The sequence below is a fragment of the Balaenoptera ricei genome, chromosome 16 (genome assembly GCF_028023285.1).
Source record: "Balaenoptera ricei isolate mBalRic1 chromosome 16, mBalRic1.hap2, whole genome shotgun sequence".
Lineage (NCBI taxonomy): Eukaryota > Metazoa > Chordata > Mammalia > Artiodactyla > Balaenopteridae > Balaenoptera > Balaenoptera ricei.
The window spans coordinates 29,490,125-29,516,578 of record NC_082654.1 but is presented as its reverse complement, the minus strand read 5'-3'; the positions used below and the strand labels follow the sequence as shown (position 1 = coordinate 29,516,578).

The following is a 26,454-nucleotide window of genomic DNA, read 5'->3' as shown; positions in this document are numbered from 1 at the left end:
GTGCTCTCAGGAGTCAGCTTGGTTTAGATCAGAAACAGTCTGGAGAACGTTGGAGTAGCTGTAGGCGTCTTCACCTGGAATGAGAACCTTCAAAATAGCGGGTTTTCAGGCCACCTCAGGTGTCTGGCTTCCTTCACATAGGGCCCCCAGAGCCACATCTCTCTCTTTTCCCAGAGACTAGCCAAGTTTGGCCATAGCCCCTGGGCTGGCTCAGAACTAATAGATCTGCTGGACAACAAAGGCCTTTCCATGTATCCTCTTCATATCTGAGATTGCTTTGTGGCCTGAGAATGACACCATCTGCCAAAGCTTAGCCAATGGTGATTGTTAAGCAGGGGATCCTGGTTATGTTTAGCCTGAACCTGGAGAGAGTCAAACCGGCCCCACGGGCAGCCTCCTAGGCCAGTTCTGTGCCTAAAAGGCCTGAGGTTAAAATATCCAGTCTTGTTTAGTTTGTCTCAGAGCTTTCCACAAATACTAGCTGGGTAGGTCCTCTTCAGTTCCCTGAGTTCATATTTTGACTCCACCATTTATTGGCTGAGTATCCTTGGACCAGTTATTTTCTGAATGGGGAAAAAACATTCAGAAATATTTTCAAAAGCATTCAAAATACTCTATATTTTGATAGAGTAGTGGGAAAGAAGGCAAGGTATATACCCTAAACCATGGAGGCCTCTAATGGCAGGAAAAAGAGTTCAGAAATGATCCTCTGTGGTTATTGGCAAGGTATATACCCTAAACCATGGAGGCCTCTAATGGCAGGAAAAAGAGTTCAGAAATGATCCTCCGTGGTTATTGGTCCATGTTATTGAGATGGGGAATAACTTCATAAGTGCAGTGTTTGGGAGCAGTCAATCTGGTTTTAGTGGATAGTACGCCTTAGAACAGAAAAAAAACAAAAGGAGGACTGATTAGGATATTAGTGCAGTCATCCAGGATACAATGAGGGCACGGAAATTAAGCACTATACACCCAAAATTGGAAGGAGGGAACTATGAGACTTCATTACCTTCTGGAACTCCTTCTCAGTCTCCTTTACTGTTACTCCTGCGTCATACTCACTGATATATCATCAGCACTTGGAACAGGACCTACCCATATCAGACGCTCAAATATTTGTTGCATGAATGTTGCATTTCTGTAACCTCTAAATGTTGCATGTGCCCAGGGCTGAGAAATGAATCTCTTTGTGTATTCTCACTCCCTTGTTTATTTCATTCATTCTCCCAAAGATCACCAACCTGAACTCCAAACTTATATTTCCACCTGCCATTTGACATCTCCACTTGGAGGTGTAAAAGGCATCTCAAACTTAAAACTATCCAAAATTGAACTTCTGCTCTCTTGGCTAAACCTACACCTTGCACAGTATTCCCAAACTCCCTAAATTGCTGTTCCATTCTTCTAGTTGTTCAGGCCAAAACTTCTCTTTCTCTCTTGCCCCACATCCAGTCCCTCATGTGGGCTCTGCTTTCAAAATATATGTAGAGAATCTGTCTACATCTCACTACCTCCACCACATCCTGGTCCAGGCCACCAGCCATCTCTCACTTGGATGAGTGCCAGAGCTTTCCTTGAGGTCTCTCTGCTTCTACCTCTGCCCACTTTGTGGCCGCTCTTAACACGGCAGCTAGAGAGATCCTTTTAAAACATAAGTTAGTTGTTATAAAGCAGAAACTAACACACCATTGTAAAGCAATTATACTCCAATAAAGATGTTTAAAAAAAAAAAACACATAAGTTAGATCATATCACTTTTTTGCCAAAACCAAACACACACACACAAACACAAAACTCTACAATGGCTTTACCTCACTCAAAGTAGGCACCAAAGTCCTGACAAATGCCTTCCAGGCTCCATCAAAGTGACACACACCCCACGCCGTACCTCCCTGCCCTTGGCCCCTACTACTGTCCTCTCTCACACTCTGCAGCCACCACATTGCCTCCTTGCCTTTCCTCTCAAGCACGTCAGTTACACTTCCAACTCAGGACCTTTGCATCTTGTTCTACACGGGGCTCCCGACCTCACTGCCTTCCCATCTTTATTCAAACACCACCTTCTCAGGGAGTTCATCCCTGGCTTCCCCTGCCTAAAACTGTACTACCTGGTCACTCACTCCACACACTCCCTCACCAATCTTCCCTGCTTTACTTTTCCCATAGCATGGAGCTATAGATTTTACATATTTATCTGCCTTATTATGCCTCACCCCATGTACTAGAATGTAAGCTACAGGACGAAAGTGATTTTGTCCATTGTGTTCACTGCTGCATGGGCATTGCCTAGAAGAGTGCTTGGCAATAGTAGATATTCAATAAATACCTGTTGAAAGAATGAAGGGAAAAAAGAAGAATTGGAAGAATGTGGGGATCTTTTTTCTAAATAGGAGCAAAGGAAAAGAAGGTAAAAACTGACTCCTGGGTTATGACTCTGGGTACCTAGAGCTGATGGTGCCATTTACTCAGGTGGAGAGGGAGGCACAGTGGGGATAGTGGGTCTTGGAGATCATGTGTTCCTATTTGGATAAGTGATGTTGACAAGACAAGGGGACAGCTCAAGCACAGTGTCTAAAACAGGATGAGAGTTCAAAATAGACACTGAGGTTAAGATATAAACTTAGTTCTCAGGAAAAAGGTGATGCGATGTTTAAAGTGATGGGCTCTGCTGGGATCTTTAATCGACAGGCGAGAGAAGAGCAGAGGATCAAGGACTGGAGCGGAGGTTCTTAACTGCAACTGCCCACTTTAGAGTCACCTGAAGAAGTTTGGAACATCCCAGTGCCGGAACCACACCCCAGACCAATTAGGTCAGAACTTTTGTGGGTGGGACACAGGTATCAATAGGTCTTAAAGCTCCCCAGGTGATTCCCACAGGCAGCCAGGGTTGAGAATCTCTGAGCTAGATTCTTTAAGATATATTTACCGTTAGGTGAGGATAAAGTAAAGGAATCCACAATGGAAACAGAAAAATATCAGTCATACTGGTGGAAAGAAAAACAGGGTAGTCTTGGCCAGGTCTTCTCATACTCACCTGTGCATAAGAATCACCTGGAGATCTTGAGGAGGTACAGATCCTGACTCAAACTGCTGGGATGGGGGCCAAACTTCTGCATCTCTCAAAAGCTCCCAGGTGATCCTGTGATGCCTGGTCCAAGGGCCAGACTGCAAAGCAAGTGTCAAGATCAGTGCTTCTCAAACTCTAGTGTACATAAGAACCACCTGGGATATCATTAAAGCAGCTGTCTGGCCCTCACCCACCAAGATCCTGATTCTGTAAGTCAGGAGTAGGACCCAAGAACCTGCATTTTGAACGAGGTGATGTGCAATGCTGCTGGTCCAAGGGACACACTTCAAGTGGTAGAGAGTCACCAAGACCAAGGTAAGAAAGAAGAGGCACTCAATACTGTCTACCAAATGAATAAGAGATGCTGTAGGGATACCAGGGAGAATAAGAATGTAGCAAAAGCCACTACATTTTACAAGGTGAAGGTCATAAGTGAGGCAGAAACCATAAAACCATAAAATGATTTCTGCTTTCCTTGGTTCTCTACTTCCAAAGCAATAAGTTTTCCTCCTAGCTTCTATATTTTATCTTGGGAACAATTACCTTACCAAAGTGCTGTAGCTATTTTTGAAAGAGAGAGAAAGCAGATCAATTATTTGCTTTTTTTTTCAAGGCATGGGAGGTATGCTAACAGGGTCCTCGGGAGCTCTTCTCTGTGGATGTGCCTAAACCATCTAGAAGCTATAGTTATTAAAGACCTTTGGAAGATATTTCAACTTCTTCAAATACCAAAGTACAGTTGTAATGTTGCTGCCACTTCTAACTTTCTGTCTCTTTAAAGCAAGATTTCCAACCTCAGCACTATTGACATTCCTTATTGTGGGTCTGTCATATAGGATGTTTAACTGCATCCCTGACCTCTTCTTACTAGGCACCAATAGCATCTCCTGCCCCAAGTTGTGAAAACACAAACTGTCTCCAGACATTGCCAAATGTTCCCTGGGAGGCAAAAATCAGCCCCAGTTGAGAACAACTGCTTCAAAAGCAATGTCTGAAAACCTAGTCACCCTTCTAAGAAATCTGACTTGTAGTTTGGGTATGTTGATGCGAGGTTGTGATAAGATAGAGCACTACCAGTAACCAGTACTAGGACCACCCTTTGGATTCTTGGGGCAACAGAAAAGACTAGTTTGACTTTCAGTAGTGGGAAATTTTATTGACCTCAGATATACCAAGAGCCTAATAGATAGTGTGGTACTTCAAACTTGTCTCAGAGGTGATTGGTACAAAAGTTACAAGAAACCTGTTTCGAAGCTCAGCACTAAACAGTCAACTACTATTCTCTGCCCTATAACAAAATACCATAACTACAACATCATATGAGAGAAAGTATTCATCAGCTCACCATACAACTATCCTTTGTTCCAGGAGGTTCTTTCCTATCTTTTCATGAGTACTTAGCATCTTGTGACTTAAACCAGGTGCACCAAAAGGATGAGGATTTTATTAGAAATCTCAGTGCTTGTTCCTCTTCCTCAGTATAGGTCATCAGACAAATAACCAGAGTGCTATAGAGCCTATGCACAAACCAGTGGTTTTCAAACTTTAGCCTGCATCATAACCAGCTATAAAGCTTATTAAACCACTGGACTGTACCCCCTGAGATTCTGATTTACTAGGACTGGGGTAGAGAATTTGCATTTCCAACTAAGTTCTCAAGTGATGCTGATGCTGATGGTCCAGGGACCACACTTTGAGAACCATTACTATAAACCAAAGAATAGTTCTCAGCCTTGGCTGAACATTGGTATTACCTGGGGAACGTTTTTAACTACTGATGCCATGGCCCCATCCCAAACCAATGAAATCAGAATCTCTGGGCATGGGATCCAGTCTTTAGAGTAGATTTAGTTTCTCAGATGATTCTTATGTACAGCCAGCATTGAGAGTCATTGAACTAGGTGAAATGTATTCCAAAGCATTGGGGTGGAGGGTCTCACCAGGTGGCCTTACCTATTTAATGGAGGGGTGTAATATGACTTAATCCCATAATCTGACCCCTTGTGCTTCATTGAGGATTACTTCTCCGGTTCCAACCAAAATCATCCTAACACTGTGGTCCAAACAAGGCTCAAGCCATAGGTGCGTATTCTTCACTTTGTGTCTCATCAGGCTGTAGACAGCATTGGAGCTGGAGACTGTAAATCAGAGGCTGAGAGGAAGTAGGCTACAGGGAAGCAAACCAAGGCTTAAGGAGTCTACAGCTGCTAGAAGCCAGGAAAGGCTTGTCAACAGGCCAAGCCATCAGGACAGGGCTGGGGCTTCCGCCGAGGCTGGATACCAGGAACATGGCAGGGATTCAAGCCAGAGGTCAGAGAGTCAGTAGTTACCAGTTCAGAAGTAGAACACCAGTGAACCCAGAATAAAATATACTCTTACAACAGAGACAGATGTCGCCTTAATTTTTAGAGAGTGCATTGCCATAAAAGCCACTGTTTCTTTATCTTTCATCTCAGCCCAGAGATTTTCCATCTGTTGGTGTTCAGTACCACAGCAGGATGATCAAGGAACATGTAAAAATACCTCATAAAGTAGTAGCATTCACGACTTTCCTATTTTAAAAATTACCTTTTGCCTCATTATATCTTAATAAGATCCAATAGGCCCTTGGAATTAGCAAGCTTAAAGTTTATCACTTTGATTTTTTTAGCAAATGGAAGCGTGATTTTTCCAGGGCCCCAGTTGCTTTGGACTTACCTATGGGCTGAGAGAGTGCAGAGCAAAGCACTTAGCAGCTCCTCGACATCAGCAGTTCAACGCAGCTTTGCTGTTCCCCGCCTTCCATCTTGTTTACAGTGATGTTCCTAAAGAAATAGTCTTTTTTAATTCTTCAAGGAAAGTGGGCACCAAATGAGAGAGCACCTTTCAGTGGAAGTTGAAAAAGAGGCTACCTTGCTTAAGAATATGCATAAGAAACATGCCTAAGACAGTAGTTCTTATTGTCTCTCAGTAGATTCTGGAGAAAGCTGGGGACCTGGCCAGACATTTCTAATTCACAAAATGAGAGCTTCTCACAATTCTCAGGAGCATCTCCTCACAATCTCTATGACTCTCCTATACCCTGTATGGAACCTCTTAACAAATTGTTAAGTTCTATATAAATGTTAATGATCATCATTGTCAGCCTAAATTATTTAACAGACATCCGCTTTTCTAGTAAGTTGGAAGGAAACTGAAATCAATAGACTCGTCTTCGTGAGAAGGAACTTGAAAAATTCTGCTGGTCTGTAGAGGGACAGCTCAGCAGAAAAGGCCACAGTTCCCATTCACAGAACCTCATGGAAGGGCAGAAGAGGGGATTAGCCAAGATTTAAGCCACTCCCTCAAGTACGCCATTAGGAAGTAAATGCAACACTCATCCGTGGGAGGAGAAATAATGCATATTAGAAACCAGCTTTTGCCCAGAAAAAGGTGAAAACACTTGGGAAATTTGAGCCCCCACTGCCCCAGTTTTAAATACTCGTAAGTCATCCCTCTGGGTTGATAAGATCTCTGATAAAGCTGTGAACCTACTATGCCCCAGGCCCACAGCTCCCCAACAGTTCTGGGGCCCAGGAACAGAAGGAGTACCAGGAGGTAGGTCTCTTAAAGGCCAGCCTTTTTGAGGGAAGGACCTCGGGTATGTGTGTCATGGGAACAGCTGGTTTTCTTGTCCCGGTGTCAGCTCAGAACAGGGTTATGTGATTGCTGATTCCTGTTCCAGTCTGTCCCCAAGAAACAATGACTTCCTTCATTTGTTTGTAGATCTCTACAGGCATTTGAGGGAATCATAAAGGCTGATTGTGAATTTAAAATGTTTCTAAATAGATTACATAAGTACATTGTCTTGAATATTACAATTAGGACTTAAAATCTCTACTGCCTGGTGCTCACATAGCTTGTCCTCAAATTGACCTTATGTAGACAAATGGTGGATTTTCACATGGAAGTTATGGCACTCTTTGTGAAACAACATAAGATGTTAATTTATTTAATTCCATTATATGAACTAATCTCTTAGTTCTTAGCAGGAAGTATGGCTATATTATGTATATTCTGGGCTCCACATAACAAAAATTATCCAATTATAGAAAATAATTTTGGATGAAATGGGAGACTGGGATTGACATATATACACTAATATGTATAAAATAGATAACTAATGAGAACCTGCTGTACAGCACAGGGAACTCCACTTTGTTGTACAGTAGAAACTAACACAACATTGTAAAACAACAATACCCCAATAAGAAAAAAAGAAAATAATTTTCAGAAATCACTTTTCCAGTTTTTTCCGTTATGGTAGTCATTTGTTTTGTCATCTGCTAGCACATGTTAGCAGAAAAGTGAGAACAGGTGCCAGAAGTTTAAGAACATGTGTTGAAAAAAACAACTTTAAATTGAGCACATCCTAACGGTTAACATAATCTAATTTAAGCTACAAAACACTTCAGTCCAACTGGGCAGGATGTAGTTGTTTCAAAGGATAATTTTAGAACCACTGATGCATTTTAAATGTTAATTTAAACACATCGTATTTTATTTTTAAAAAAGGTTTTAGTGTCTGGTTTTAATACCATCTATTACATCAACTATGGATTTTTATTCAGTCTTAGTTCAGTTCCTCAGGCACTTATTGGCTGCCTGTTATATGGAGAGAACCCTGTCTAAGTGTATGAGCCTTTGTCCTGAAGAAGCTTATGATCTGAGGAGGAAACGTGGTCCAGTAGAGGACACACACATTGCAAGATGCGAGAAGCGGCAAATTGTGATAAATGCGCTAATGGAGTTATCAAGGCCTTAGAAACACAGGCAAGGAGAGGTTGATTCAGATACAAAATGGGGCAAACCTGGGAGAGCTTTCTTGAGGAGCTGGCACCTGAGCTGGAACTCGAAGGGCCAGTGGAGACAGAGTAGAAGAAGGAAACAGTGTGAGTGAGGACCTGGAGAGTGGACGTGGAGGAAGTTGAGGAGCTGGAGGTAACCTGGTGCACCTGGAGTCCAGGATGATGAGAGGATGCAGCAGGGCACGCAGTCAGAAAGACGGGGAAGAGCTACATTTTACAGTCTTGATAATACCGAACTAAGGAGCCTAGATTTGATCTTGTGCACACTAGGGAGCCTTGGCGGGTGTTTGAGCAGGGCAGTGGCCTGATCAGATCAGTTTGGGAGTAAGTTGAAAGATGGGTTGAAGGTAGAGAGGAAATTAGAGACCATTCTTGAGTGATATGGATACCATCTTTCCCATTAAAAATCCCACTAAGTAGCTATCTTGTGATTTGAGGTATTTGATACAGAAATTCATTTGTTTAAATGTTAATGGTTAATTATGCCTCTGGCAAACTGACTACTCCTCTTATCTGATATTTTTAGCAATGGCCAAGCAAAAGTTTATAAAGGGTAGTAATGATAAGGCATGAACTTCCTTTTTTTTTTTTTCTTGGCAAGAATAACATCTGAGTCAGTACTCTAGATATTCTCCTAATTTAAGGAGATGTTCTCTTAGCCAAGGAAAAGAACCACCCAGATTGACATTTTAGAAACAGATCCAGGAAATGCATCTATCAGCAGATGAAAACAAATCAAGGTGAAGCAGGACTGTTAGGTAAGACTCAGTCGCTAGGTTAGGACCGAACCCGGTTACCTGGGTTCACAATCCAGCTCTGCCACTTACAGGCTGTGTAACTTTAGGCTTATTACTTAACCAATCTGTGCCTTAGTTCTTTCACTTGTAAAATAGGGATAATAATGGTACTTGTCTCAGGGGTTGTTAAGAGGATTAAATGAACTGATACACGTAAAGTGCTCCGAATAGTACCTGGCACGGTAGTTAGAGCTCAATAAATGTTAACTATTATTCAATGGTTGGGCAGTCAGTTAACTAACTGCCTATGACACATCATAGTTTACACAGTGTTTTCACACATCCACTAGGTCATTTGCGTTCCGCAATTACCTTATGGATATTGGTTGTCCTAGTTACCGCTGCTGCTAAACAAGCCATCCCAAAACTTGGAAGCATAAAACAACAACCATTTTATTATGCTCACAGATTCCTGAGTCAGGAATTCAGACAAGGTACAGTGGGAGTTGCTTATCTCTGCTTCTGTGTGACTGTGCCCCCAGCTGGAGATGTCTTGGATGGCTGGGGAGGACACCAGCGGTGGGGCTGGATCCACTGCCGAGATGGCTTCTTCTCTAACCTGTCTGGCACTTTGGTGGGATGGCGGAAAGGCCAGGCTCAGCTGGGACTGTCGCCTGAGCACCTACATGTGACCTCTGCACCATGGTGGCCTCACGATAGTTGTCAGACTTCTTAGAGTGTTTCTACAGCAGAAGATACATGCCTTTTATGACGCAGCCTCAGAAGCCTCATAGCAGACACTTCCCTGTTCTCTGTTGGTTGAAGCAGTCACAAGCCTGCCCAGACTCAAGGGAAGGGATTAGACCACACCCCCTCAGTGGGAGGCATATCAAAGAATTTGGGGGCTGTGTTTGAAAATCACCATACTGGTATTATCCCCTAATTCTAGATGAGAAGATTGAGGCTCAGTACAGGTTTAATGATTTATCCAGGATCAGTTGCACAGATAGTCACTGGGATAGTAAGGGGTGGGGGCAGGGAAGTTTGCTGGAGGAAAAAGGCTTCTAACCTAATTCTTCTGACGCCAAATTCTTGTTCTCTCAGTTAGATTATTCATCGTCCTTCAGCTTAGATATACTTGGTAACATAGGAAAGTTACAGAAAAAAACATTTAAATGACATTGTGTATATTAGGTAACTTTCTTAAGAAGAGACAGTGATGTAAAAGTATAAAGTTTGCATTTATAAGAACTTGTACACAAACTTCATGTTTTAAAGAGGTCCTGGGATGGGTTGAGTCCCAAGACTGGTCAGAGGTCAACTTAGTATAATTTTCTCACAAGGAAAGTTCTCTGAAATGTCCCAGATGCTTAACTGTGACTTCCTTCATCTCTAGGAAAGTCTCACCTGGCCATTGTCCAGCGGGTGAATAATGAGGGAGAAGGGGACCCCTTCTATGAGGTGATGGGCATTGTCACACTGGAGGACATCATAGAGGAGATCATCAAGTCGGAGATCCTGGATGAAACTGACCTCTACAGTAAGTGCACAGCCATGGCTCTTGTCCAAGGCCATCATATTTTTCTCTGAGATTCTCAGAGCTGGCTTAGTTTGGTGAACAGTGTAAAAGGGGGTCAGGACAAGCCCCAGGCATTGCTGTGTGTCAGCCCCCTCCTGCCAGGAGCTGGCACGGCAAGATGCCCTGACTTGAACCATCCCTGAGTCACTGAGAGTGTGCTAGCTAAATGTTTATCCAGAGGGAACCTTCAGGAACACAGCCAAGACTATGAAAAGGAGACCTCCTGGCCTTTGGATGGAAGAGGAACCAAAGGAAATAAAGTGCACCTCGGATGACCCCTCTGCCCTTGTTTCTGTCCCCCGTGCTGTTCCTGGTTTGTCTCTTCGTCCACCTAGACACAGACCCCAGCACCGCCTGGGGCTCCACTCAGAATCCACTCATTCAAAACATCCGAGTGCCGTAGAGACTCATGAGATTGCCCACCGCAACTTAAGCTAAACTTGAAGTCGCCCTTTTAGTCGCTCTTGTCCCTTGTGCGTTTTCAGCCCTGCCGCCTGGTTTCTCCCTTTCCCCCCTTCCCACCCCTGGCTCTGGTCCCTGCTCCCTCCTTTCTGGCCTCCTCCACCTCCTCCCCACTCCCCCTCAGGAACAACACGGACTCCTTCTTGCAGATAGTGACTGCTTTAGGTTGCTGAGCCTTATCACAGCTTTGCTTGCAAACATTACAAAGGCCTGCTTTCCTCAGGGGTGGGAGTGTTATCTAAATCCATGGGAGTCCCTAGGCCAGGAAGTGTTTCCTTCTCCCGAATGAATATCATCACCTGGGACAGCAGTCCCTTTTCCTCCCCTCAGATAACCGATTCCGATTCCGGACCCCTATCCTTAGTTTGCTAGAGGCAGCTGTTCAGAGACTAGCTCCCTGTAGAAAAGGTTTTGAGACTCTAAAGCAGTGAGTGGTGCAGAAAGAGTGCTTCGCTTTGGGATGAGAGGAGATCAGACCTAAAAGGTGGGTCAGGCCTTAACGAAACGTAGCAGGAGCGTCCCAGTGTCTGCTATTGCTGTGGAGCCCTGGCCGGGCTCATCTTCTTGAGTTAGGGGTTAATTTCTCCCTCCCCCATTCCTTTCTCCCTTCTCCACCTCTGCCCATGGCTCCTGATTTAAAATTCCCAAGTGTCTCAATAGATACAGTGATGAAAACATTCACACTAAAGTGTTAGTGGCTGAGAGTAGTGACAGGGGTCTAAATGAGTAAGCTCTTCCTAGGGCCTTTGTTTGAACGACCTAATACTCCGAATGCTCACTAATAAAATAGAAGGAATGAAGAGGGAGATCAGAAGACTGATTCTCCAATGATGAACTGTTCGGTGGCATTCTGATGGAGGAGGGAGAGGGGATATTTAGACAAACGTGTCATGCAAATCGGAAGGTTACTCACTAGTAACACAAAAGAACTGGTCTGATACATATATTTGCTGCTGTCTTGCCTAACCATCCTCTCTCTAAAGGAGAGGGTTTTCCCACTCTTATAAATAAGCTTCTGGCATGAATCCTTAAGAGCTTTGAGAGGGCCAAGGAGCCAGGAATACTGTGTTGCTTCTGCCCGGACCCTGACCCCCAGGGCAGCTGGGCCTGGATCTCACCACTGTGGCAGCCAGACACAAGGAGTGTTAAAGCCAGGGCCCAGGGTCCAAGGCAGGCCCACAAGAGAGCAGTGCGGTGGAAGGCACTTTCTCCCTTCTAGAAGGGAACCCAGTCGTGTGGTGGAGTGAGCTCCAAAGGGAGGGGGAGAGTCCAAAGGAACGCCTGTCCCTGGAGTTCATTCCCTTTCATTTCCACTGTGTCCTCTCAGCCTGCACTGAAAGTTCCCTGCAGCCCTGTTTTTCTCTAGACCAACTTTGGAGAAAACCCAAATCTGTTTCTCTGCTCCCCTTAGCACAGGTTAAGATAGGCTAAAGTTTCAAAATTTTACTCAATACTAAGGGAAAGCAAAAGAGACATGACCAAAGAAAACATTCCCCTTACCCCCTAAACATGTTTTTTGAGACAAGCTTTTAAAAAGCAGGAAGAAAAATTAAACTGGAAAAAGCAGAGATTTTCTCAATCAATAATCACAATAGTCCTGCCTGAGGCCACCACCCAGACACCACACCTTTGTGGATTACAGAGCTATTTCCATTTTTTCTCCTTCTTTCCTTTATTTCCCCCAATTCTCTCCCCATGGAGGGGCCAGGGTTGAAGCAAGAGAATTGTGAGTGGGAAGAGGGGGTGACTGCCCTCCTCCCTTGGGTGGCATGCCTCAGGTACCACTCAGAGTGTGGTTTAAATCAGCAGGAAGAGACCAGGTGAGCTCAGCTCTGGGGACAGGAGAAAGGCAGAGGCAGAAACCCCCTGGGCCCTGCCAAAGTCCTTGATGCTAAGAGTGCAAGTTCCTCGTGTTTGAATGCCTTTTTGTAAGCATTTTTGTAAGCATTTCACAATAGGTTCTGATCGGAGTCTCATAATAAGAGACTCCTGAGATGAGCAGAAAAACTATGATTAATCACTAACCTTATTATATAGATTAAAACACACAAACACTCTGATGCTTAGGTTGCACAGCTCGTAAGCAGGGGGGCCAGCCCTAGAAGCCTGAACTTGGGAGCCCCAGGCTGGCCTTTCCCTTTTCCACTGTTCACCACTTCAGTGCAAGTAACACTGAGACATGGCAGCGGCTCCCACCTTCTATCCCTTATCCACATCCTTCCAGTCTCTGGGAAAGAGATGTTGCGATGTCACCTACAGTTGACACTTTCCAGAAATCCCCCATGGTCCCAAAGGAACTATCTGTCTCAGGTGACTATGGTGAAACCTCCAAAAACCATTAGCGATTCTGAGATAGCTGCAATCTGTCCCCTGTCCCGACAGCCGACAATCGGAAAAAGCAGAGGGTCCCACACAGGGAGAGGAAGCGGCACGACTTCTCCTTGTTTAAGCTTTCTGACTCGGAGATGAGGGTGAAGATCTCTCCACAGCTTCTGCTGGCCACACACCGCTTCATGGCCACAGGTATGATGACTCTGCCCGCCCGCATCTCCACCCCAGGCAGGCAAGGCAGCTCTGGAGGGTGGGACCCAGGCACCAATCACTTTTAATACCTTACGACCTAATTCCAATTCTGGGACTGAGAACCACTGTTCCAGGAGAGGAGGTCATCTTAGGTGGGGCGACAGGACTCCACATACTGTCATTTCCAGCCTCAGGCCTGATCTTCTAGGTGGGGAAGTGAGCATAATGCAACTCTGCTTTTCTCTCTTCTACTCAAGAAAAGGGCTGAGGAATTCACCGCTGCACTTTCCCTTCCTCCGCCCACTTCAAGGCAGGAGTTGGTGGGCCCCAGAGGGTTCATCAGGGAGGGACAGGCGATGTCCTGTGCAGCCACAAAGGCCCTGGGACCCAGACCCTCCAGGGGCCATGTAGGCCTGTGAGCTATGAGTTCTTCAAATACAGATGTGGATTGTGAATACTGGAATCTTTAGGAAGAAAAAAAAGAGAGGATCCAAAGATAAACTTCTTCTTGTGAAGAAAGTAAAGTTTGTCTTTGAACCGTCTAACCTTCTCATCCATGCCTAATTAATGTGCTGACCTAGGATGATCACACACATTACTAAGTTCAATATTTAATTAATCTAACATGTATTTATTGAGTATATAATGAGTGCTAGTACTGTTCCAGTTACTAAAAAGTAGAAAATTTTAAATTGGAGCTTGTTAGAGAGTTACAGATGTAGAAAATAAACTTATGATTACCAGGGGGTAAGAGTGGGGAGGGATAAATTGGAAGATTAGGATTGACACATACACACTACTATATATGAAATAGGTAACTAATAAGGACCTACTGAATAGCACAGGGAACTCTACTCAATACTCTGTAATGGCCTATATGGGAAAAGAATCCAAAAAAGGGTGGATATATGTATATGTATAACAGATTCGCTTTGCTGTACTGCAGAAACTAACACAACATTGTAAATCAATATACTCCAATAAAAATTTTTTAAAAAGTTCAGGTCATAAAGAAAATAAATAAATAAATAAATAAACAAATACATCAATAAATTGGAGCTTCTTTAGGGTTTTCAACATGTTATCTAGTTCTAAATACAGATTTCTTTTAATTACTGGCTGATTTCCTAGAACAAAACAGCTGTATCTGTTAATATAATGATATACCATAATAGTATAGTATAACATAACAATATAAATAATAATACCTATTAATATGTAAATATGACAGTGATGCTTCTCATTATTGAGAACTTCCCACTTAAATAATTAACTGTTCCTGTTAACTTGAAATTTCATTTCATTCAACGGATATACATCATACAAATAAGTCAGATTAAATTCTCTGTATTTCATTTGATTGTAGCATTAAAACTTTTTTAGCCATGTTTACATGGCTTACTTATCCATGTCCAAGTCAGTAGTTGTGGCACATGGGCTCAGTAGTTGTGGCACATGGGCTCAGTAGTTGTGGCACACGGGCTTAGTTGCTCACGGCATGTGGTATCTTCCCAGACCAGGGCTCGAACCCGTGTCCCCTGCATTGGCAGGCGGATTCTAAGCCACTGCGCCACCAGGGAAGTCACTCTTGTTGCTTTTTGAACAACTTTATTGAGGTATAATTGACATACAAAAAAAAGGTACATATTTAATGTATACAACTTGATGAGCTTAGAGATAAGCATACACCCATGAAACCATCATCGTAATCTATGCCATAAACATATCCATCACTTCCAAGAGTTTCCTCCCACCCTCTGTATTTGTTATTATTAGTTTTGCATGTGTGTGTTAACATAAGATCTACCGTCTTAGCAAATTTTTAACTATACAGGATAGTATTGCTCTTAGGCTCTATAGGCTGTGCAGTAGATCTCTGGGATTTATTCATCTGGCATAACTGGAACTCTGTACCCTTTGACTAATACCTCCCCATTACCTCCTTCCCCCAGCCCATTCTACTCTCTGCTTCTATGAATTTTACTATTTTAGATTCATCATATAAATGGTATCGTGCAGTATTTGTCCTCTGTGCCTGGCTTATGTCACTTAGCATAACATCCTCCAGGTTCCTCCATGTTGTCACAAATGGCAGGATTTTCTTCTTTTTTAAGTTTATGTGCAGCTTTAAATAAAATCAAGGAGAAAAATAATAACAAAACTGACATTGCCAAAATGGTGACCTGTTTCTCCTGAGGTGCCAGTGTAGGGACATACATCCCCAGAGGGCCTGAGACACACACGTGGGCTTAAGACCCCCACCCACCCAAGGGAATTGCAGGAATCCTGCTAGCTTGGTGCCCGGGAGCATGAATGGCCCTGGCTCTGCCCACCCTGACTCCTCCCAGCTGCCAATTCCTCCTGCCTCCCGGTCTCCCCTAGAAGTGGAGCCGTTTAAGTCTCTGTACCTCTCGGAGAAGATCCTGCTCCGGCTCCTGAAACATCCCAACGTGATCCAGGAGCTGAAGTGTGATGAGAAGAACAAGAAGGCCCCGGAACACTACCTGTACCAGCGCAACCGCCCTGTGGACTACTTTGTGCTACTTCTGCAGGTGAGTGGGAAAGCCACGGACCCCCCAAGGGCAAGACAGGACCTCTCTAGACTGGAGAGGAATGGCCATGCCTCCTCTGTGCCAGGTTCCAAGGCTCGGCTGGCTGCCCTGGGAGCAAGGCCAGTTGGTGTGGGTGTTTGTCCGCGATGCTCAGAGGGGACAGGTGTGACTGGCTAGCATCCTGGAGTGGTGGGATCTTGATGGCATTTAATATGACATCAGCGATGTTTGTGGTGGGATGCAGTGGGTACCTTCCAGCAGAGGGGTTCTGCCGCTGAACTTCCAAACCTGCTGCCCTGCAGAATCCCTAACACCTCCTTGTCTCTGCTTGGCCGTGCCCGGGAATGCAACTGTGCACTGCCTCCCAAACTTCAGACACTTCTTGTTTCAGTCCCTTCTCTCTGTTGAGCTGAAATCTCACCATCTCTGATTTCCACCCACTGGTCCTTGCTCTGCTCTCTGGAAGCGCACAGAACACATCTGCTCTCTCTACCACACTTCAGCCTTTGCAGTCCCTTAATCTTCTCCTCCTGAAGAAGACTGGGAAGGGAATAAACGAGCAAATGAAAGAGGGGCAGATCTTCCCGGTACTCACAATAGTACAGTCACCCTTTGCCCTGGGTGCCTGGAAAGGCCTGTAAGTGTCAGGCATGGTTCCAGCACTAGGTAGTGCTGGTGTCCTGGCCTGGCTCCACCATTAGCTCCGTGCCTATTCCCTGTCTCTTTCCAACAGAATCTGGTGAACCCTAAATACAGTGATTGTCTTAAAATCTTCATTAAACTCACATTGACTTAGAAAGGGCCTCTCTGTTATAGTCCCGCTGCAGCCTGTCTGCTCGGACTCGGTAGTGTGCCTCACGCCCATCCTTCCAGATAGCCTCAATAAAATGCCCTCTCTTCTCCAGAAATGGAGTTGCATTCTTTACTGTTGGAAATGGAGAAGCATCCTGTTACATCGTTTATATAACTCAAGGAACACATAGAGTCTTATGCCTAATATAAACTTAACCATTTTCAAATAAATCTTGGAGGCGTAAAATGTAGTGGCAAGAGTATAGGTTCAGAAATTGGAAAGATCTAGCTTTAAAGTCTAACTAACCTTGACCAAGTTATTTAACCTCTCTGAGCCTCAGAATTGATTCATCTATAAACCGGGGATAAAAATAGTACAGGCCTCATAGGGTGTGGGCGGATCCATGCAGTGGATTTCAAGCCCATAGGCGCACACTACATGCACAAGCTTCTCACAGAATCAGGCTTTATCTCAGCCAGACTTAGAGGTGGTCTAGTCTCAGACTACACCAGTGGGGCAGTTTACGGGGTTCTGGGCTAGCTGGTGCCTGGACCCGCCTCATGGAAGAGCCATTACAGTCAGCAAGGAAAGCTTGGATGTACATGACAGGATGCTGCTTTATGAACTAAGCAAGTAATTTACCGCCAAGGCCTTCTGAAGTTGGAGTTGCTGTTTCTGAAACATATCCAGACAGAATTCACATTTCCCTGTGATAAGATTTTAAGTCCACTTATTATCCAAGCAGAAGTGCTTAGGGTCATAGTCACTAGTAGATCTGGAAGTGCTTGTCCACACCCTTAGTACACTTCCTTCTTTCTCCAGGGTAAAGTGGAGGTGGAGGTTGGTAAGGAAGGCCTTCGCTTCGAGAACGGAGCCTTCACCTACTATGGTGTCCCAGCCATCATGACCACTGCTTGCTCAGGTATTCCAGTTTCCAAGCCATAGTTTATTGGGGAAGCAGTGGGACAGTGGAGAAAATGCATCTGGGTTCAAGTTGTGACTCCCGTTATGGACCCTGGACAAGACCTTTTACCTTCCCAGGCTTTAGATGTGGAAGTACATGGTAGACTGTAACATTACCCAGTGTTAGGGATGGATAGTGGTAATTTTCAATATGAAAAGACAAGTTTATTTTACTTTTTACACTTCCACCTGATTGCCCTGTTTTTACAGGGTTGATTGGTGCTGTGGGTGGGGTGGAAGAGGGAGAATTCCTTTAGGAAGGTGTGTTTTCTGAATTGCCTCTGAAACACACTGCATCCTTCTGTCCTTAGATAACGATGTGCGGAAGGTTGGAAGTCTGGCTGGATCCTCTGTCCTTCGTATGTATCTCTCAAACCCCTCCCTCATCCTCCCTGCTGTGGTCCTGCCTCAGCCCACTCTGGGGACCTGGACCGAGCACTCTCAGCCTGGGCTAGGGCTAACACAAATGCTGGCAGCCTCTTTGTATGCTCTGCCAGGAACACTGCTTTCTGCCAGGTACCCACGGACCACCGGGGGCTTAGTTTCTGCGTGTCTGGAATGTTTTCTGCTGCTTCTCTGCTCACGTGCAAATGACGAATGACGGGGGAGGGAGGTTGTGAGGGGAGGCACCATTTATTGTCACCTGCCAGGGAATGCAGGCAGGTGGTTTGTGTGCTCTGGTGGAGGTTCAGCCTTTCCTTTGCTGCTGTGATAATTCACCCACTGTCCTTTACTTGCAAACCCTAATACGCTATTATTGTGTCTGTGGCAGTTAGTAAGAAGTGACTGCAAGATCTTAGGATGTAAGTCCCAGGCTGGTGCGTATGTTGCTTACCTGCTTCTCTTTCCTCGTTTACCACATCTCAGCTGGTGGAGAAGTGTCTGCAGCTGGCCGTGCATGCTGGTGGGGGCTGGCACGGGGCTGCTGGCGGCTGTCTTCTGCGCCTTCTGTGCTCTACCTTCTCTCTGTTTCCTGCAAGTTATTGCACTTGTGCTTAGAGGGCATGGCATTTATTGTGATATAAGTGTGATCCAGAAAGCATTATTTCTCTAGATTTCTCTTTGATTCACCGGTCTGAATTTTGCATTGCTTTCAGCTCTTAGTGTTTATGGTGGCCATTTTAATGCCAAAGGGGTGTTTTTTCTCATCATAAAAAAGATTTTACGTAGTGCTTTATATTGGGATTTATCAGAGGGACCCAAAGCTTGATATCACAATCTCTGGCACATGAAAAGTAGATACCATTTTAACACAGAGAAACTAAAGAAATGACTTGCTCCAAATCACCCAGCAGGTTGGTGATTTACCTAGATGCATTCCGGTGTCCTGACTAGTTCACACAGCACAATGAAATAGAGATTTGAGATCCATCATGTTCCAGAATGTAATTTCTATGTGGAAATATTGGAACAATTTGCAGTGTAACTTCACATCCTAGCCCAGCAGATGTCTGAAATGAAATTGAAGTAGCTGCCCACACCCAAGGGGTGGTCCAACATGAGTTGAAGGAGAGCTGTAAAATAAAAACTCCTGGTACATTATTATACTTATATAAACCAACAAATCTCAATTAAGGTTGATGAAGGAAGCGTCAGTTCTCAGAACAAGAAGTCTAGATGGGAGAGGGATGGTCTACAGGACCTGGTAAACCTTGGTTCTCTAAAGGAGATTTCCACCATCCATCCCATTGGGGATTGCTCATGGTAGAGTAACTCCTGGGATATGAAATGTTACCTAGACATGTTGGCCCTATTCTGGCTCTTCCACAAGACCAAAAGAGGTGGGAACTCTAGGGGAAAAGAGCTACCTAAAGCTCCCAAGCCCATCTGATTTAGATGACTTTCTTTCTTTTAAAAAAAGTATCTTAAGTAGTAGGAAGATGTTATCTGGTTTCCTCCTTTCCTTCCTTCCTGCCTCTAGTTCTTTCTATCAAAATCCTTCCATTTTATATGTGAGACACAGTAAACTTGCAACACTAATCTCTCCTTCAAAACTGGTTAACTAAAAAGAAATATTAACCTCTCTTTCCCTCCCCACATTTCTGAGCATCTTTATCAATCTTCAGGAGGAAAAAGAAATTAAATTAGCCTGTAGGGGTATGGAGACATTTTCCATCCTCCCCCCCAAGCCCTCCTTACCTAATACAGCAAAGTGTGAAGAACTCCAAAGACCACCACCACCACCCCCTGCCCCACCTTGTTCCAGGTCCACTCTCAGCCCAGGTCCAGCCACCCAGCATCTTTCACTGGCCAAGGACCTCACCTGTAGGTTGAGGAAGAGCTTAAGCTGAGACACAAGGCAGTAAACTCTTGTAGGGTCTCAGTCTACCAAACTACCCCTGTCCTTGATGCCAGCCTAGAGCTTTGTCAGCCTTGAGGGTAATAAAGGAGACAATGAGTTTGCCAGAACACTAGCCCTGTGACCAATGCCTCAAAGTTGAACTCGAGGTTACAAGTAAGTCCCTCTGGTTTTCCTGTGCAGGGCAAAGGGAACACACTCAGCACTGTCTCCTTTGTCTTGGTTCTGATTGCCAGGGAACCCAGGAGGACTGTGGTGAGCCTGGCACTCTGGAGGAACGGGGCCTGAGCTCAGCGTGACCAGAACAGATGCCCACAGGGGTGTGCAATTGGAGAGAGAACAAGTCTCCTATCTGCTTGGCTGGGTATACATTTAATTTGTGGCCCAGAAGTGCTAGGATTCTTCTTGAGACAATGGGGTTTCTTATTCCAGTGTGTCTTGTGACACTAGGGGCCTGTTAAAATATTCTTTGACAAAGAATATGATGATTTGACAAAGCAAATGATTATCAGGTAGGTATAAGGCTTTCCCCTCCCCACTCCTTTGTACTATTGGATAATTTCAGGCAAGTCCTCGGGCTCAGCAGCTTAGACTGTGGAAGCCACCTCTTTCAGTGTGCTGTCACCTGCACTCTGACTTCATTTAGCTCCTTGGAAGGGACTCTGGGAATGACCAGATAAGAGAGATGAAAACAGATTCCCACGCAGAGACACTCCTTGATCAGGGTCAGGATCGGGAAAGGACTGGAGTATTGCTACACACTCCACCCCACCCAGGCCCCAGTGATAGCCAGCACCGTTTCAGACTCTGTGGGGAAAGAGAGAGAAGGAACAGGGGATAGGAAGAGAGGTTCTTTGGAGCACTTGTACTTGCAAAGAAATGACTGATTTAGTGTATCAAGTTGATTTACATTAAGATTGCTAGAAATGCTGCCCTTCCTGTGTCCCAAGGCTCTAGCCACGCACAGTTCCTCCCCAGCACTATGACCACAGAGGGAGCTCCTAGGAGTCCGAGGCAGGAGACAGCTTCCTCGAGGATGCCCCTAACAGGAGCAGGCGCTTGCTTTCAGCCCTCCCACAGGTGAGCTGGAGACCTGAGGCAGCTGGAAGAGCCCGGCAGGAATGCAGTGCTGAGCTCCCAGCACATTTGCTGGCTCCAAACGGCGCCTCAGACAGAACACTGCCCACACACACTCCCTGCTGGGGCACTGCCTGTTCTTGTCATTGGCGGGTCTGATCCCCTCAGAAATTATTGTGCATCTTTTTGGAAGACCTTCAGCAAAGTCTATTTTATTTTCTTCTTTCTGGAGAGTGACTTTGTGAGAAGATGCAATTTCCATGTTTCCAGAGGCAAGATTCACTTTGGCAGAGAAATGTGATGTTGTGAAGATCCGGGAACAGACTGTCTCACACGCTTTGCTCTTTGTCTCTCTCCTTTTATGTTTATCTTCCCTTACGCAACTCACAAATCCTTGACTCTTTAGTGCCCGTCTCTGTGTCTCGTACCTTCGCCTTCAGCAGAGGGGACTCTCTGGCAGGCTCCCCAGGTAAACATGCATGGGGTCTCGGTCTCCATAGATCCATGGGGTTTGCAAGAGGCCTTTGGTCTCTGTCACTGTCCCACATGAAAACTAGTCTCTCCCAGGCTAAGGCATAGCACGTTGCACGGCTAACACTCACTTGTACTCACTGACCAGGCATTGCTGGTTCAATGGTGTCACTTGTGAACTTGGCCCCGAAGGATACATCTGTGTACGTAGATGGAGAAATGGTGGGGTGAGGGATGGTGTGAATTTTTCCTTATCATTTGTCTGACTGCAGAATGGAGGGATAAGGGGTGCAGCAGAAGAAAAATAGGAAGAAACAATGAAAGACTATGCTTTATTCCTATTTTTCCTCCATCTTTTCTTCTATGTGGTCTCTGCCTTTAGCTAACCCACTAACCCCTCATCTTTCTAGTAATGTTACTGTGTAGTGACCATATTCTCTCTAGCTCTGCTCATACAAAGGATGCTATATGTAAAAATTTCAAAACAACTTTTCATCAGGCTTAACCTCTCTTGTTAATTAAAGTTACTGGATTTTTTTTTTAATCAGGTAAAGTAGCTCCTCACAGAGCCACACAGTAACTCAAGGATTGAGTAGAATGTAATAAATCCGAACAATCAGTTAAGTGTTTATATTGTTTTCATCCCTAGACGTTGATCTCTTAGGGTCATGGAGCAAGTAATGACCAAACTAAGAATTTGTTTGTTAAGTTACCTTGAAGTTAAAGCACAGCCCAATTTCCCATACCCTCTACATCTGTCTCCCTTATCCCAATGCTTTGGCGATGATTCTGAGGCCCCACCATAGCCTCAGGCATCAAGAATCCAATTATGTTTCACTGTCTGTATAGTAGACCCTCAACATTCAAAAGGCTCTGTTCTGAGACCTCAAACCCCCAAATCTGCAACTTCAGAACTACTTATGTTGATTTCTACTTTCTCACAAATCACATTTTTCCATCAAAAACCATCTGGTTCCCATGTTTATCTGTACGAGACGACTTAATCACCTTCTCAAATTTCACCAAAGTTTTCTCTCTTACTTAGTGGAGATTTTCCACCAAGAAATAAATTTTTTTCTTGCTTTGTGAGAGCTCATGCCTTCATGATGACTACAGGAGTACTGTCAATGGGACATGCCAGTCTGGTACCCTCCCCAGCTAAGTGGTCACCCCCACATGCCCGTAAAATTAGAAATGACCACATCATGGACCTTCAAGATCCTTACCATGGGAGGAATCTTGGTGAATGAAGAATGTGCTATGAAGTTTCAGCAGAAAGGAAAGATGTACATTTTTAAAAGACTTTCAACGAAAAGGATCAAAGCATTAAAAAAAAAAGAATGAAAGCATGAGAGCAGGAGTATATTTTTTTTTAATTAACCCTCAGTTAACCAGACAACCTAGTTAATTATAACTTCCTACTTAGAAGAAGGTTAGTTCTAGTTCATCACTATTTATTATAAAAATGAAGGTGACTCATTTCTGCTGTGCAGTCCCCCAGGAGGTACTGAGTCTTCCAATCCAACTCTGGCTGGTGCCATGTGCTCCTGAGAGCTCTTTTAACCTTCCCCCCCTTTTCCATGACTGTGTGTGTTCATCCCAATAGGAGGCAGGGGAGAGCAAGGCCAGCTTATTCCCACCCTGGGTTTAACTCTGCAGGGTGGAGCAGTGATGGGCACAGCAGGAGAAAATGAGAGTTGGGAACGTTCTGCTTCTCCTTCGGCTCTTTTCTTCCCACCTCTGTCTCATCTCTTTCTGTAGCCAACTGCCAAGCTTTCCTAGCGACCGGGTGACATCCCCAGGACCTATAATTCGGTATTTCCGAGTCGCTCTTGCTTCTGTTCCATATCAGCAGAAGAAGCCTCCGTCATTGGATTTTTATGGAAAGCAGTTCTGGGCACACTCTGGTCCCATACTTGATTTATGACCCAGATACATTAATTTACATATATTATGTCTTACCCCCATCTTAGATAAACCCTGGAAGTTAGGAATTATTGCTGGGCAACAATAGGTAAGGAAACAGCTCTGAGAAATTAAGCCGTTGGGTCACTGTCAAAGGTGTAGTAAGAAGGTAGAGGGATGAGGACTGGCTTCCAAGTCTCTTAGGTCCTGTTCTAGGCCGGGACCTTGCTGCGCTTCTGAACGTGGGCGTGTTGTGCCCTCTAGAGGGCTGTGACTTGTTTGCATTTTGAAAACAGCTGTGCTAATGAACTAAGGTGCTCCCTCTGGGTTGAGGCCGCTGGTCCCTACACCAAATATTGCCACCATTACCCATAGGCAGTTTCCTTCTATTTGAGCCTTATTTGAAATAAGGAGAGCAGAGTGGTGTGTGGATTACCTCCAGAGTGTAGAGTAATTGGCCGGATTTGCAGGTGCTTTCATTTAAAAACGAAACTGCTGAGAGTACACGGCCCCACTGCAGATCTCCCCAGATTCATCCCTTTTTTCTTCTCCCAATGGTGGAGATGATTCCAAGTTCCCCATGACAGTCCTTCCACAAAAGCACAAAGGCAGGAGAGAGGTTGCAGGCAAGGGTCCTTTTTCAATGCCTGGTTGTCCATCTGTAATGTACTTTGAGATCAGTGAGGTTAGTTTTTTCCCAGAACATAAAGGGAGTACCTAAAAATAATCTTTTTACTTTGTGAAATGTGGTAAGTGGAAATATTCCTTTGGGTCGGCTCTTGCATAGTAAACATTTGGGAACCATTAAAGCTCCATGTAACGTGAGTGAGTTCATCTGGACTCCTAACTTGGGCTGATTTGCAGAGTTCACATTGTAGCTTTGACAGAGAGCTTTTGGCATTTGGTTGTCTGATGTTGAATATTACCCCAGAACGATGAATTTTAATAATCCTAGTTTGTAATCCTATAAGCCTATGTAATTAAATTCCCCCATCCAGTTTAGAGAACACAGATGCCCCGTGGCACAGTGACAGTGACCGAAGTGAGCTGTTCCTCCCCATCCCTCACTGATGCTTTGAAAGATGTAAGCGAGCAGCTGCTGAGCCCTACCTCCTCTCAAATCCCCAGACTGAAAAGGGGAGTGGGATGTTCTTCTGTATCATGGGTCCTGCTCCTGTGATAGAGTTGCTAACGCTCTCCAGACACAGGTGTCATGAGTAAAGTGGAGCTGTGCATAGGTTTTCAGGGCCCCTGCCTATCAGTACACAATGAGGGGAGATTCCATCCAGTCCTAATTGCATTGTAAAATCCTCTTCCTCCCCTTCTCCCACCCCGACCCAATTTTACCCCAGTGTCTTCTCCACCCAACCTCAGTAACTCCAACTTGCCATCCAGGACAGATATCTCTTGCAGACTGACCATGTGAAGTCTGCAGGAATGAGGTCTGCCACACTTCTCCACAGCACTTGGGGGTCTACAGCAGGAAACCCTGCCCTCCCCCAGGGTTGCCCTCCTGCCAGTCTCTCCAGGGCCAGCTTGAGGGTATGACGTAAGAGCAAGAGTGGGCAAGGGATATGTCGGAAGCTTGGCCTGGGCCCTGTTGAGGGGTCCTGTGGTCAGTTTCACGCTGATCTGTCGCCTCTTAGACCTCTTTGCACTGTGCTTGGGATTCTCCTCTCTTCACTCCCCCAAGCTGTGCCTCTGTGCTCTTAGGAAATGCCAGGGAGAATTATACAACTTGAACTAGTTTGCCATGCTGCTGGGACACTCGTCTGTTACTGATTTCTTCTCTTTTTTTTATGAAGAGCATTTCCACTTCCCTTGCTCAGGAACCTCTGAGTGTATGTGCACAATTACCAAAATGCCGAGTCATCAGCATCCTACCTGTTGAGGAATGCAAGGCTCTGGGACACAAAAACATTGATCTTGCACAACACTCAGATGAGCTGGGACTTTCTTTGTCATGAAATGAGGATTCCTTTCTCATTTAAAAATTGCTTTTATATACCCGACCTTTGTAAGACAGTTGTATCTTCTGGTGTTGGGAATCCTTTGGGATTTTATGAATAAAGCTTCAATAGCATTGTTTTTACTTTAAAAGAAAAAAAAAAAAGACATGTTTTTCCTCCCAGCACAACAGTGATGTTGCTTGTGTTTGACATGTGGGTCCTTGTGAGTGACAGCAGGGTGACACGCTTGTGCTGGGTGCCAGTGAAGATGAGCGCTTTGGGGAGATCAGGGATGAAGCTGTTTCCTCTGTTTCCAACAGGGAGTAGAGGTGATTCAGGCAGAAGTTGTTTAGTAGATACAATAGAGTTGTGGTTCCCTATCAGCCTCCCTGACCCTATCTTGAATTATGACATAGGGATGAGGATGTAGAACAGCAGATGTGGGGTATGTGAAGCACATGTCCCACCAGGCAAGGTGGAGGATTATCAAGGAGCAATGGTCATTCCTCAGAGTAACTGAAACCACAAACACCTGCTCACACTCTCTTTGTTCCAAACTGAGTTGAGGATAAAACCCACCGGATCAAGGTGTGATTTCCAGACTCTGGTCACATCAAAGAAGCTGCACTCCTGCAGGACTGCCTGCCCCCCTTTTCCACAACAAACAGCCCTGAGGAAACACCACCGACTTACTTAGTCAGTCACCACCTCAGAACAGCCACAGTGGGCCTAGGCAAGCCAGACCTCATCGGTTTGTTTTCAAGGGATCAGGACCAGACGTGAAATGGGTATTTTTCTGCCCAATGTTACTGCTATTTACAGTCACCTTGGTGCTTCACTCTGTTCTCCATGGCACCATCACTGTCCCTCTCGGTCTCTGGTCACTCTGGTGTCACCCAGCGGATAAGTAGGAGACCTGACTCCAGGACCCCCCGTTTCACATGCTCTTATTAAACAGACAGACAGACAGACAGAAGGTCTTGATGCTCCCTGCGGCCTCTTCCTCAAGTTACGGGGCCAAGGCCTGAGGCTTCTTTGTGCCCTTGGATTCTCACTGCACACTATTTAATGCTCCAGTGCATTTCTGGAGTGTTCTTCTACCCACCCCTCACTTCAAGAAGTCAACTTCCCTAAAATGACTTAGGTTGCAGGGGGAAAGCCTTCTGATTCCAGGGTGATTGAGAGCCCTGAAACCTTTTTAAAACAAAATTTAGATTCTAAATAAAAACTCCTTCAGGGATTCTTAGGTGC

The 26,454-nt window shown here is 44.9% G+C and overlaps 1 protein-coding gene across 1 annotated transcript in view; it reads left to right on the top strand.

Moving 5' to 3' along the window:
• CNNM1 (cyclin and CBS domain divalent metal cation transport mediator 1) overlaps positions 1–26,454 on the top strand; it is a 50,836-nt gene that overhangs the window by 12,249 nt on the left and 12,133 nt on the right. The window contains exons 2-6 of the mRNA XM_059900018.1: positions 10,027–10,170; positions 13,054–13,194; positions 15,577–15,746; positions 17,362–17,461; positions 17,814–17,861. Of these exons, the coding sequence (XP_059756001.1) occupies positions 10,027–10,170; positions 13,054–13,194; positions 15,577–15,746; positions 17,362–17,461; positions 17,814–17,861 (603 nt within the window). The remainder of the gene's footprint in view (positions 1–10,026; positions 10,171–13,053; positions 13,195–15,576; positions 15,747–17,361; positions 17,462–17,813; positions 17,862–26,454) is intronic.